We start from the raw sequence: 13,351 nt of genomic DNA on the forward strand, positions 1-13,351 counted from the left end.
GAATTTCATCTTGATTTTTGAATCATCTTTAACGCCTAATTCCACTGTGAATTTTTATTTTTGTCTCTAAATGGATTTACAGCCACACTTAACATGATGTCATCTGCAATATTTCAGTGTGTTGAATTCCATCATATGTACATGATGAATTAAAATAGTGCATGGCAATGAACTGAAGATAATTTAAGTGGACATCCCCAGCAGTTTATCTTCCCCTTTGATGAGAAATCACTGATAACTTCTCTGAATCTGTCTTGAGTATAATCTGCATAGTAAGATGGTCTGCAACACTTCATAAGTTAGCTTGTGAGAATGTCCCATTGAAATGGGAAAATAGGATTAGCTACATGAGACAAACCAATTATGACTGGTTTATCACATTTTTATCTTTTCAATGTTGAATAAAACTGCTTAATAACTTGTTTGCATATCTTTCTTGGAATTTAAATTGTCCAGACTAGTATATAAGGCTATGTCTACTATTTCAGAGATATTTTATCTTTAGTCCTCTGAGAACTCCTCCTCTAGTGTAGTACCTAATGAATCAGAGACTCACTCAGTTATTGCTGAGTTCTCTAGAATGAAACTTAATCAAGAGATGCTATTCTAAAAATAGTTGTGTTATCTAAATAGATTAACATAAATTGTATTAGTCATCTGGTTGTAATTAACATGTGGAAGATCAGTGCTCTGTTTTTTCATTCTGATGCTGTAGCTGTCTCCAAATTTTGCATTGCTTGTGTTTTGATTTTTAAAATCCTTTTGTGGTCTTCCTGTTTAATTCCAGGTGTCAGTCTTTCTCTGAATTAAATACTTTCTAGTTTACAGAAGGAAGTGGCTGGCTTGGCCCTACAGCATTGTAAATGTGTATTTTATTCTCCTAAATATCAGAAAATTGGTATTTGCACATTTAATAGAGCAATAAAAGCAGAGGCATGGCGTTTTCATTCCTCCTCTTATATGTCTCCAGATTTTCCAAGCATGTTGATTATATTTTAAAAAAATTCCAAAATTTGGTCCCAATTTTAATCTCTTAAACACAAGATTTTGATTCTGTCTAGTCCTTAGATACATCTGTGATGAATGTTTGTTTCCTTCCAGGTGGAAAGTTCATGATGATTGTAGTCCAGTAAACTTCGTGATGATTGTGGCTATCCTCTGCTGTGGCAGATCTGAATGAGGCGATGTAGAGCTCATAAAATATTTGCATGCAGACATTTCTTTCCAGTATCTTTTTGTACTGTAACTTTTATGTTCTGTGTTTATCATTGAAGGTCGTAAAACTTTTCCAAGAGCCAGAAGGACTCAGGGCAACAGCTTCCGATCCCCGGTCAGTTTCAGCCCCACTGATCACTCACTGAGCACCAGCAGTGGGAGCAGCGTCTTCACCCCGGAGTACGAGGATAACCGCATGAGGAGGAGGGGCAGTGACATTGACAATCCCACCTTGTCAGTCATGGACATCAGCCCACCCAGCCGCTGTAAGTTCTGCCATTTGGTGAACCCCACTGTAAAACTCTTACTTTTCAGGTATATCGTGTCAAAACCTAGCATGCCATCCAAACACATGCCATTAAATAATATGTTTTTGTCTCTCTAATAGGCGAAGGTCAGGACTATGCTCATCAGTATTTTCCTTGCTTACCTTACCAACCTCCATGTAGACTTTCAATTGGAATTTACATCTGTGATAACAAAACATTGTAAAAGTGATTTCTTAGACTTTAGGACCTGAGAAGGATTTTGTAGGTTGCAATTACTATTTATTTTTGCAGATCTTGGTCATGTTTTCAGTTAAACTGTAAATTTTTAGTGGTACTGCTTCATACTTGTGGTAGAATTTCAGGAGCAAATATACTTTGTGATGACTTCAGTAGCTCATACCTTGTAATTATGCCTCTCTCTTTTTTTAAAAAGAAAGCTGTTTGTTTAACATTCTTTTTCTGTTTTTCAAATTAGCTATTGCTAGTTGTTTTAAGGATGTCTAGTTCTACCACAACTTATTTTGTGAATAAGTTTAAGTAGCTCATGTTTTCCATCTTACAGGGAGTTTTATTGATCTTGGTAATTTAGATAGTGAGGTTTAGGACGCACAGTCTCTGTTGTTGAAAGAGTAGTCTTTTAAAAAATCATTTTCTGTGTATTCCAGTTTTTCTCGATCAGCTGAATAACAAGCTCATTTGAAAACCAAAACATACTTATATTTTCAGCACCACGAGCTCCAACTAACTGGAGACTTGGTAAACTGCTGGGTCAAGGTGCCTTTGGCAGAGTGTATCTGTGTTATGATGCTGACACTGGACGAGAACTGGCTGTTAAACAAGTGCAGTTTGATCCCGATAGCCCCGAAACCAGCAAGGTAAGTGATACCAAAGAGACACCTTGGAAAAGGCTCCTGCTGAAGTGGTGGGTTCCAGACCAGGCTGACTTTCTTTTCCTTGAACAGGATGAACATGTTTTAAACCATGTTGTGATAGGAAACAATGTCCTTGTTAGGAATTCTGTTTTGTTTGTACCATAGAAAATTAGTCTGCTTACCTGATTTTAATATTACATCACATTTAAATTTTCAGACAGATCCTTATGCTGTGAAGATGCATAATTTGATTTGGTGTCGCCTTGGTCTCTAAAATCAAACAATCTATTATGAAGGGTACTCTGAAATAGATAATTAGTTATATTAACAGGAATTGGAAGAAGTTACATTTATAAGCAGAAAAAGCTGTACTAATATAAGTGTTCCTGAAAACAATTTGCCAAAAAGAAATTTGGTTTGGCTATGAAGACAATTTGAGATTCTTACCTACTTCCTGTTTGCAAAATTTCTAGTATTTTGGATGGCTCCAGAGAAAGCACCAGCTGTTAGTGTTTTCCTTTGGTGCATTTCATTATTACAATATCAGGTGCTAATCAAAGGCATTTTTAAAGTATAGTCTATGATCCTGGAAAAATTAAGAATTAATGCTAATTATTCCACCACAAAGATTAAAATGTGGGGTGGTTTTCTGTGCTTTGTTATTTGGTTTTTTACCCAAGTGGAAGTGTATGGCGTGTTGCATAATGATCACTGACCTCATCAGCATACTGATATCTGCTGTGCTCTGAAACAAATATAACTTTTAAGAAAAGAGAAACAATGAAAACTAGCAAAACCTTCCCAAAGATAATGTATAGAAAAGCCATAATTTTGCTTGGTTTTAATTACCTCAGTTTAACGTTGATATTTTCTTGTTATAAAATACAAAAACTTTACATTAGCTGTAGGCGTATTTTGTTACTTAGTTTGCATAACACTTTGATATGTACACACTGCTCTGCTTGAAAAAATTCAAATGCAAAATCTTAGTTTTACTACATCAAGCATGGCTAATCTGTCCTGTTTTGTCCTTTCAGGAAGTAAATGCACTTGAGTGTGAGATTCAGTTGCTGAAAAATCTGCTGCATGAAAGAATTGTTCAATATTATGGCTTCTTGAGAGATGCACCTGAAAGGACACTCTCAATATTCATGGAGTACATGCCTGGGGTAAGAAAGAGAGCTCGTCCACTTCAGCCATCCATAGTGTGCAGTGTGATGAGCACCCAAGCATTCAGCTTTGCATAAATGCACACAGATATTTCAAACTGCCAAATCAAAACCACCAAAGATGGGTACTGACAACTGCTTGCAACCTCCTGTCTTCTCCATTGGTTGCTTGAGTTCTCAGAATTACAGTGGTTTGTACAAAAGCACTTTGTGTTTGGTTTTGGTGTAAATGGTGCCTGGCAATGTCTTTGAAAAGGCAATATTATCATTAGTAAACCCTTAAATCTCCCTGAATTTCATTGTTTTGTTTTGCCACACTTCAAGTATTTCTGGAATACAAAGATCAGCTGAGATGGGGGTGAGAATAAGTGCATTCAGAAAATAATTTTGGGGCTTGCTTCTTGTGTGGCACCTAGTACATGCTGAACTGCTGTTCTTCTTCTTTGTTAGGAAATATTATAAGGTCAGAAAACTGTAGAGTTTCGCTTTCTCACCAAGTGGTGTCAGCAGAGCTAAATAAAATGTGCTCCTATAAAAACAGAGGCTCTATATTTCTGGAGTATCTCTGTATTTCTGAATAGTTACAGCAGTCTACTTACTATGAGAGGAAAAGCAGTGTCTGGGCCTTGGTTTCTAAGTGGTAGTGGGGTTTTTTTTTGCTTCTTCATTTCTTTGAGTTCTTGGTCTTGTTTTGTGGGATGTCTTGAATTCTTCTGACATTTGGAGAAGTGACAGAAGTAATCTTAGCAGTTTCTAACTTCATGTGACAAAGACAGGTTATACAAAAATAGTTGCAAAACTATTTTTGAAGAAGTTTTGATTTAATCTTATTTTAAGCTAAGATTTGCTTACCTATTATTTTTTACCACCCTGTAGGACATGGTGTTTTTTTTTCTTGACAATGTTTTTTTCTGAGTATAAGCTAACCCAAAGGGCATGTGTTATGTTCATCCTGAGTGTCACCCATCAAAAACTTCAGGAGGCTGTTTAGGGGGCTGTTCTCTTTCTGTACATTGTAGTGGAACTATTCAGCTGCTTGCAAGTTTTAAGGTTAAATCAAGAAGAATTGTAATTTTAAATGTCTGTGTTTCAAGCATAAATGTAATTGAATCTCAGTTGAATTCTAGAAGTGTTAGTGCTTTATGCTTCTGTGCCATAGGGTTCCATCAAAGACCAATTGAAATCATACGGAGCGCTCACAGAGAACGTGACTCGTAAATACACACGGCAGATTCTGGAAGGAGTTCACTATTTGCACAGTAATATGATTGTCCATCGAGATATTAAAGGTAATGAGAGTTCTGTGCACAGCTCAGTGCTCTTTATTACTGATCCTTTTCCAATCTTATGTGAAGCACTAAAATTGAAATACCAAAATACTGACTTAAAATCAGTGTGATTGCTTTCTATCTTTTAGTCTTGTCACTGTTGTAACCTGGGGAAGGAAAAATAAGCAACTTTATGATGTTCTAGCAGAGTTCTGGCAATGTTTCTTCAGTCTTCATCTGTAAAACAAGCAGGATAAATTCCTTTGATTTTATTTTACTATTTTGCTATTAATTGATTAATAGCATTAAATATATTGGAGGATTATGTCATTAGAAATAGACTGTGCAGAGAAAAGTGTCATGACTTCAGAGTTTAAATTTACAGAGTTTGGTTTCATCAATTATATAGAAATTAACCAGCACTTCACTGGTACAAGAAGTGACCAGCAGAGATCACCTGCCTGATCAGACTTATTCCATTTTACTGCTAGGAAGCCTGGTGTAACATCTACTTTTTGCAGACAGGTGCAGGTGACTTGCAAGTGTTGCATAAGCAAGATGTGAATATGTAGGGAGATGATGTGCAGAATAGGTGTGTTGAACACAATGCTCTTGTATTCCATAATACTTTTACCATTTTTCTGTTGCTTTGTATCAACAATGCTTTGTTCCAAAGCAGGTTGAGGTATCACAGTCAATTTGTACATCTTGTGCAGATAACTGTTTTGAATAAATCTATAACACAGTTTGAGATTTTGCTTTACAATAGTATGGGAGACATTTTCAGTTGTGTGGAAATTGTTTCCCCATTTCTTTTAATTTGCCATGTGTAGCACTTTCCTTATTTTGTCAGGAGGGCTTTACAAAGGTACTGCCCCTTCCTGGAAAAGGCCTGGATGCAAACCAGTGTGAGCAATTCATTATTTTCTGAACTCCAGAACAGACTAGTAGGAACGAGCAGAGAAAGTAAATTCTCTGGCTTGAAATCCTAGGTTGATGTTGAATTGTACCACTGTATCCAAACTTCTTTTACTGTTTCCCACACCAAAACCTTGAGTCTTTTGTGAAGGTAATGCTGTGTTCCCTTCCCTCCAGGAGCGAATATTCTGCGGGACTCAGCAGGCAATGTGAAGCTTGGTGACTTCGGTGCCAGCAAACGGCTGCAGACCATCTGTCTGTCTGGTACAGGAATGAAGTCTGTCACAGGGACTCCCTACTGGATGAGTCCTGAAGTTATTAGTGGAGAAGGGTACGGCAGAAAAGCAGACATCTGGTATGTTAAACCCCTTCTCCACTGAAAAGTGTCATTTCATTTTCAATAGAGAGTAGGTGTTTGTTATCTGAAGCTGCTGCAGTGTTTCATCCTGGGATTTAAGCTGAAGAAGGTGGCAAATATGAACACTGACAGTCATTTTTGGAGAGTCTTAACACTGAAATTTAATTTTTCACATGGCAGTTTCTCAGCCCATCAGTTTAAACATCATCAGAGAATCCTTTCAACTGACCTTGCATGAAGTTAGGATTACCAAACTGTTAGTTCTGGAGAGGTACTGACTGAAAGCAATGTGTGAAGCTTTGAAACATCAGTTCAATGTGTTGTAATGAAACTTCAACACCAAAATACGTTTGATGCAAGGCAGAAAATAAAATGCTACTCCTCTAGAAATTGAACACTTCAGAGTGAATTTGCCAGATTTAAAAGGGAGTATAAAAAAATAATTTGGTTTAAGTTGTTATTAAATACATAAGAACTAAGGGGGAAAGGTAATTTGCAAAAATGAAGGTTAGTGAAACATTGTATATGCCACAGTCTAACATGGCTCCTGCCCAGTGGACTGAGGACTTTGGCAATGAGACCCCTTGCACTGCAGGTGATCTGTGAATACACAGTAATGGGCCGGCAGCAGCAGACAGGCTGGAGTAGTAACACTGTGTGTTTAAAAAGGAACTACATTGTATCCAAACAAAGGCAGTACTTTCAATTTCAGGGAAATGAATTTAGGCTACTTCAGATTATTTAGTGGTTACTCTGATATAAGTGAAAAATAGGTCCACCTTATAATATCAAGCAGTTCGTTTGCTCAAATTTCAAATATTGGTATGAAGGTTATTGTGTATTTCTTGGTGAAAACTTAATAAAAACTACCAAAGTTAGACAGCTGTCAGTCAGTTAATCCGTATTGTGCAACATACCTCTATTTAAGTACAAAGTTTCTTGCAAGCATCTTGAAAAACATTCAAACTTTCGAAAAATTGGAAAATTATTCCAGCCTATCCATTTTGCAGTATTGATCACTTGTTATTGGAAGATGCTGATCTTTAAGGACTTCTGGAACAAAGTTTCTCTGGCCATATATATGCCCTTTTACCTTCCTAAATTCTTTAAAATTGTTCCTGAACAAAGATTGTTTAGGAACTTAAAATTTTGTTTGTCCATCTAAATATATTTTTAGTATCCTTAACTAAAAGAGAAGATACCTTGAAAGTAGGGCTTTTGTTCTTCAGCTGCCATATTCTGTTTCACACGATTCACTGGTGATAACTTGTGTATTTCTAATGAGCTGGCACCACACGTGGCATGCATGGAGCTTTCCTGATGCTTTGCATTTCTGTTCAGCCTCAAGGAGCAGGAAAGCTTCCAAGTGCAATGCTGAGTGCGTGGCCTGCTGAGCACTGGGTGCTGGCAGTGCCCTATGACAGTTAGTATTGCCTGAATAAATATGTAATTATCCCTTCATTGAGGTAGTAGCTTTCAGCCCAGGGAAGTGATGAAGTGGAGACATTTGTGTAACTCTGAGGTAAAGGTATAGCAGTACATGCTGGTGTGTCCCAATGCCTGTTTCATGCTGAAGTTACCCTGTAGTATTATGTGGACCCTGCTTATATGTGATATTTTAGTCCCTCTTTGCTGTTTCCTGTTTTCCTGGGAGGCCATGACTCTGTTGTAACCTGCTGTTTCACTTCTGCCTCTGTTTCAGGAGTGTAGGTTGCACAGTGGTAGAAATGCTCACTGAGAAGCCCCCGTGGGCAGAGTTTGAAGCCATGGCTGCCATCTTTAAAATTGCCACTCAGCCAACCAACCCCCAGCTCCCTCCTCACGTCTCCGACCACGCTCGGGATTTCTTGAAACGGATTTTTATCGAGGCCAAGCTGCGACCGTTTGCAGATGAACTGCTGAGACACACGTTTGCACACTATCACTAACACCTGCCTCAACTCAGCTTGCATCTACTGCATTTATTTTCTATTTGACTGCACTTTTATTTTTTATTTTTTACAAAGAAAAAGGAGAAAAAAAGACAAGAGAGAGAATATTCTCTTGAATCTTTGTTTCATTTAGATTGTAAACAATCTAAAATTTGTATCTAAAATGAGAATCTTCTCTTCCCCCCTCCCACCAGGACTAGAACTTTTTGTTTCTATAATGTACTGATGTGGTTGATGTAGATAAAGCACTTTAGTACATATTTGTTCCTTATTTAAAGAGGAAAAAAAATTACAAATGCTTGGACAGTCAGGAACTGTGTGACTTTTTCTGACACCGCTGACTGACTCAGGGTGCAGGGAAAAATAGACATGCAGCTAATGGACAAGAAGGTTACTTCTATGTGATTCTTATCTATATTGTAGGTACTTGCAGCAGAGAGTTCTAAGTTCTTACTGTATTTTAGCATTTAATCAGCTTCTGGAATGTACAGTTTAAGCAGGAACATGTGGTTCTGAGAGTTAATTGATGAAGCTGGAAGAACTTAGAACTCTTTGTGCAGCAGCATGTCTAGCTGGTACTTCTATGTGACCAAAAGAAAATAACAAAAACGAGCTCAAAACTGATGTACTAGTTAGAGATTTTGGTGTAGAATTATTGTATTATCTTAATATGAAAATAATTACAGGTAAACAGATTATGGGCCCAGACTCCTAGAAACTACTATACTGCAAAGGGGAAATTTTCCATGCTAGACAAGGGTCAGCTATTGGATGTAAATAGTTAGGAGAATGCCTCCTGCTCTATCTGCCAAAGAGAACCTCTGTTGCATAAGCTTTGAGGGAGACAGTTATCTTAGCTGATAAAAAATACTAATGTTGAGGGTCAGTTCTCCTCCACAGTCCCATGAATGGCTGCAGGGGAAAGGGAATGACTAATCCTTGTGCAGTATATGAGTTACTGGATTCAGAATGAGCTATAAGAAATATTTGCAAAGCTGTTGAGAGGCGCTAGAATGGAATGTATGTCAACATCAAGTGCCTGAATAATATAAAATTCTTCCCATTCTGCACTAAAAAAAAATTGGTTTAGTAATGCAGGTCAGTCTAGGATGCATTGAAAATTCCTGAAATAAAGTCAAACATCTCTTAACATCAGGAAAGAGTCACTGAGAAAGCTAAGATTCCAGTTACATTTTTAATAAGGTTGCACTGATAAATCCTATGAAGAAGGAGGCACAGCACAGAAAATTGTACAAAGAACAGGCCAAAAGTGCAGAGAGCCAGCAATTAAATAACATGAGTGTGAATATTCCAGCCTGATAATCCAGATTGGTATTTGTCAGATTTCCAGCTGTCATAAAGTGTACGTGAATTACTTTTTATATTTCTGAAAGAGCATAATAAAAGAATTAAAAATCTGAAATAATGCTTCTCAGCTGAGAAGCCCAGGTACTGATCAGGTGTAGTGAATAACTGTCTTTTCACAATAGAAAAATCAGACTCTCATATTTTTGTAGAAGAACAGAACATAGATAATTTAAAGGGGCATTTGGAAATAAACTATTGGACAACAGAACTGAAATTATGTTTACTGTTTTGGATGATTCATTGCTTGCTTTTGTTGTTTTTTAAAGGCAGAGCAGGCTGGTACTGTTACCCTTGTCCAGTCTGACAAGGCTCTACCTGTTCTGCATCTTTAGAGGACTATCAGGTTTACAAAATGCATGGAGACAGAACCATAAGCTTACCCATTCCCACAGTCACTCACATATGAGATTTCTGAATTTATTCTGCTGAATTCCATATGTTTTACCAGAGCATAATCAGGAGTAAGGATCTATCCTAACCACTTTACCTGTAGGTGGAGTAAGAAAGACTTTTTTGTGGCCATCTCTCCAGAAACTGAGAGTGGTGATTTCTTCAACTTATGTGAGTATTTTACCCAACTTAAAATTTTCTTGGTCAGGGTACACAACTGTGCAAGGTTTCCTGAGCACAGGAGGAACTTCATACCAGGAAGAGTGTTAAAGGCTGAAAGCAAAGGCAGCTTGTACTGACTTTTTTTTTTTCTCTGTCACTAGATAAAAGCTATGAAGCAGCCTTTGAGAAGAATTGGTATGTACTCTGCTGTTAGGGGCCTTTGCTTTATAAGCAAATTTTAGTGACAGTAGGAATGGGAAGTTTAATGTAGAACCTAATAGTTTATGTAGGTAATTTTCAAGATCATGTAATTGAGATTATTAATTTCAGACTAATAAGGTACCAAAACCAAGGTGAAAATGTATATAAAAATCCATAGTGGTCAGTGATTCCTGAAAAGGTAAGGAAATTTTATATTACCAAAAAAGGACATTAAAGGGAAAATGTAACCAGGTTTATCTGTAGCATTCATAACATTTAAATATACTATTCTGAAGAGAAACTGCACTCTCTGAAGCTTGAAAATTTTCAGAATCTAGTTTTCTTATAATGTGACCTTTCCGTGAGACAGTGCTGGATCATGTATATTGCAATATCACTTCCTTGTTGTGATTTTTAATTACTGAACAATCAAGTTTGCTGCTTTTGTGCCTTTTCTAAAAAAAAAAATGGCATTCAGTCATGACAACGGTCAGCATTTTGGAGCCAGGAAAAAAAGCAACTTTCAGAATGCATTTTTCATCATGTCTTTAGCAAGTCAGAAAGCTGTCAATGTAAAGACTGTGCTTCTTAAATGAAGTTGACATTTTCCAGTTTGAGTGATTCTAGTAAAATTTTATAAATTTAACCAACGTTAGGCTTGAGCTAGTTTTTGCACCCTAAAGATAATTTCTCTATTGACTTAAATAACTTACAGTAAATCAGATGGTTATTAACACAAATATTTTAAGCTAGAACTAATTATGAAGCTAAATCAGACTTTTACCAAGAGGTTGGCTATTACTCACCTCTAGTGGGGTAATGTAGTAAAACAACCTATATACAGGGTTTGTTAAACACTTACAGGGGATTGTGGGGTCATGGTGAATGACCCCTCATTCTAGAATTTGTGAGGTTGCATGGAATTTCAAGCTTTAAACTCCATTGGGAGAGGATTGCAAAGCCAAGATCCCTACTCACAACTTCTTGTATCCCACTTAAAAAGCCACCAGCATTTTAGAATCATGAATTGGTCTTAATTATTGAATCCAGTTATAAAAAAATTCCAGTGAAAGCAATACTGCTGCAGGGATAGTTTGCTTTTCTGTAAACAGCATGATGAAGCTGTACTCCCAAAAAATAAGGGTTGAAATTCATGGTGAGTATTTGTATTTTCAAAAGTCTTACTTATCTAATGATTTTTAGTATTCTGTCTGTTGCACATATTAAGTCAGAAAAGCTACTTCTGTGGTATGGTTTTAATGGTGTGTCTAACAGCCCTGTTAGAGCATGACTCAAGGTTTCAGTTGTGTTAAAGAAAATTGCTTATTTTTTATTTGGGGGATAGAAATATCCATGGAAGAACTCATAAATCTATGGATCTAATAATTGCATAGTTAACTCTACAGTCTTCTTTTCTTGACAGTTTAAATATAGTATTAAAATTTCTAACTTAATTTCCAATTAGAATTGTAGCTAAATAGTCCTTTCAGTAAAACAAAATGAAATGTTTGGGGTTTTTTTTAGCTAGTGCCTTTTTCTCTGTATGCCTTAATTTGGTTCATGTTAGAACACCATATTGAAATATGTCATACAATTCCATGTCACCAAAGCAGTCTTAGAGAATGGGTTTTTTCAAAGTGCCCAAAGCAGAGCTTGCCTAACTGCATTGAAAAGTGTGCTGGAGTTACAATCTGCAGCAGACATTTAAATTCAGAACTTGAAAGTGATTTTTGGCTTCCTGTGCTAATACACATTTTGTATTTGCATTCTGGATATTGTACACCAGTGTACATGCCAGAAAGAGGATTTGTCTGCATGCACAGAAGTAACTGGATTGTCAGGATTTGGCTTCCTGGCTCTGGGTACCAGACTCTGCAGCAGAGTTTCTTACTGGGCTTGAAAGCAATGTTGGTACATTTGTAAGTGTGGTACTATATTAAAAGCTGTTTACTTTCAGTGCACAGGAATTTGATCTGTTCAAGCAAACAAACAGATTTCTTTCTTGTGCTTTTTGGATAATCCTAACCCTGCTGTTGTCTTGACTGAAAGCCTCGTAGCACCCGTAGGTACAGTGCAGTACAGCAAGCCATTCTTTTGGACAGCATAGAGCTATGTCTAACTGCAGCTTCAGAGACTTGAGAAAATTGGTCAGATCTACAGTTATTTATAACCAATTTCTTACTTTTTTAATCTTGACAGACTGTGTCACGCATATAGAGAAGTATATAATGTGTGTGCTTGAATGTAAGTCCCTATGGTGTTTCTGGAAAAGCGAAAGTATTGCCGCCAGTGTCATTTCCTCCTGCTGGTAACTTGCTGTTTTGTGGCAATGCCAAGTCTGCAGTGTGAATCACATACAATTACCAAAGCTTTTCTATCCCATATACATATAGCCAAAAGTGATGTTTCATGTCTCTTATAAATAGTGTGTATCCACCAGTAAGCTGTTGCTGACTGAGTAAAGCAGGTACTAGTAAAAAGTGATAGACACTGCCCATATTTCAGACATGTGGGTGTTTATAGTTGCTGTTTGATATGCAAAACTCATGCTTGTATTAAAATGAAGAGTTTTCTTTTTAAAAGCTCTTTCTAATTTAATCTTACTGTTGTCATTCTAAAATTACTGCATAAGCTTGGTGACTAAAACCTGGTGACTTCTGTAGCTGGGTTTGAGCCTTGGGACATGTCAGGAACACCGTGAAGATAAAATTGTGACCTGATCTGTTTTGTGCACCATAGTGAGAATGTTCCAAAGCTCTGGGAGGTGGTCATTCCTCTTTATGTGACAGCCAGATGTCACCCACAGGTACTTGGGTGTGGGTGCTGCCTTCAGGAGGAGCCACTAATGTGCACTGAGGGGTCAGACAGGTTTGCTGTCAAGCCAAGGTTTCTGAATCAAAATCTGTGATCAGAAACAAAGGAGCTCCTTTCTCACTTGATATCCCCCACTTGGCCCACACCATTTATTTTTCTTTCTAGCTGGCAAAGCTCAAGTCCTGCATAGGTGGTAGCTCCTGAGTAAGGTGTCCAGCTTTAGACCAGGGAGCCCATCACTTGAACCCAGGATGCTGCAGCTCCCAGTTTGCTGGTGCAGTCCTTGGGTTTCCTCTACCAATATATTTGTATACAGAGTAGAGAGATAGATGGGGTGGAGGAAATGATATTTCTCATGTTTCAGAGCAGTCACATCTTGGCTAGGGCTTAGTTTTCAGAAACTTATTTGAAAGGGA

The 13,351-nt window shown here is 37.4% G+C and overlaps 1 protein-coding gene across 3 annotated transcripts in view; it reads left to right on the top strand.

The window, feature by feature from the left end:
* The window catches only part of MAP3K2 (mitogen-activated protein kinase kinase kinase 2), a 42,249-nt gene extending 32,676 nt beyond the window's left edge, over nucleotides 1–9,573 (top strand). For all 3 annotated transcript variants that reach the window (XM_058027742.1, XM_058027744.1, XM_058027743.1), the window contains exons 12-17: nucleotides 1,275–1,481; nucleotides 2,211–2,359; nucleotides 3,394–3,525; nucleotides 4,685–4,814; nucleotides 5,889–6,066; nucleotides 7,772–9,573. In XM_058027742.1, coding sequence (XP_057883725.1) covers nucleotides 1,275–1,481; nucleotides 2,211–2,359; nucleotides 3,394–3,525; nucleotides 4,685–4,814; nucleotides 5,889–6,066; nucleotides 7,772–7,997 — 1,022 coding nt within the window. In that variant the 3' untranslated portion in view covers nucleotides 7,998–9,573. The remainder of the gene's footprint in view (nucleotides 1–1,274; nucleotides 1,482–2,210; nucleotides 2,360–3,393; nucleotides 3,526–4,684; nucleotides 4,815–5,888; nucleotides 6,067–7,771) is intronic.
* Nucleotides 9,574–13,351: the final 3,778 nt, after the last annotated feature.

Source organism: Melospiza georgiana, chromosome 7 (genome assembly GCF_028018845.1).
Source record: "Melospiza georgiana isolate bMelGeo1 chromosome 7, bMelGeo1.pri, whole genome shotgun sequence".
NCBI classification, from domain to species: domain Eukaryota; kingdom Metazoa; phylum Chordata; class Aves; order Passeriformes; family Passerellidae; genus Melospiza; species Melospiza georgiana.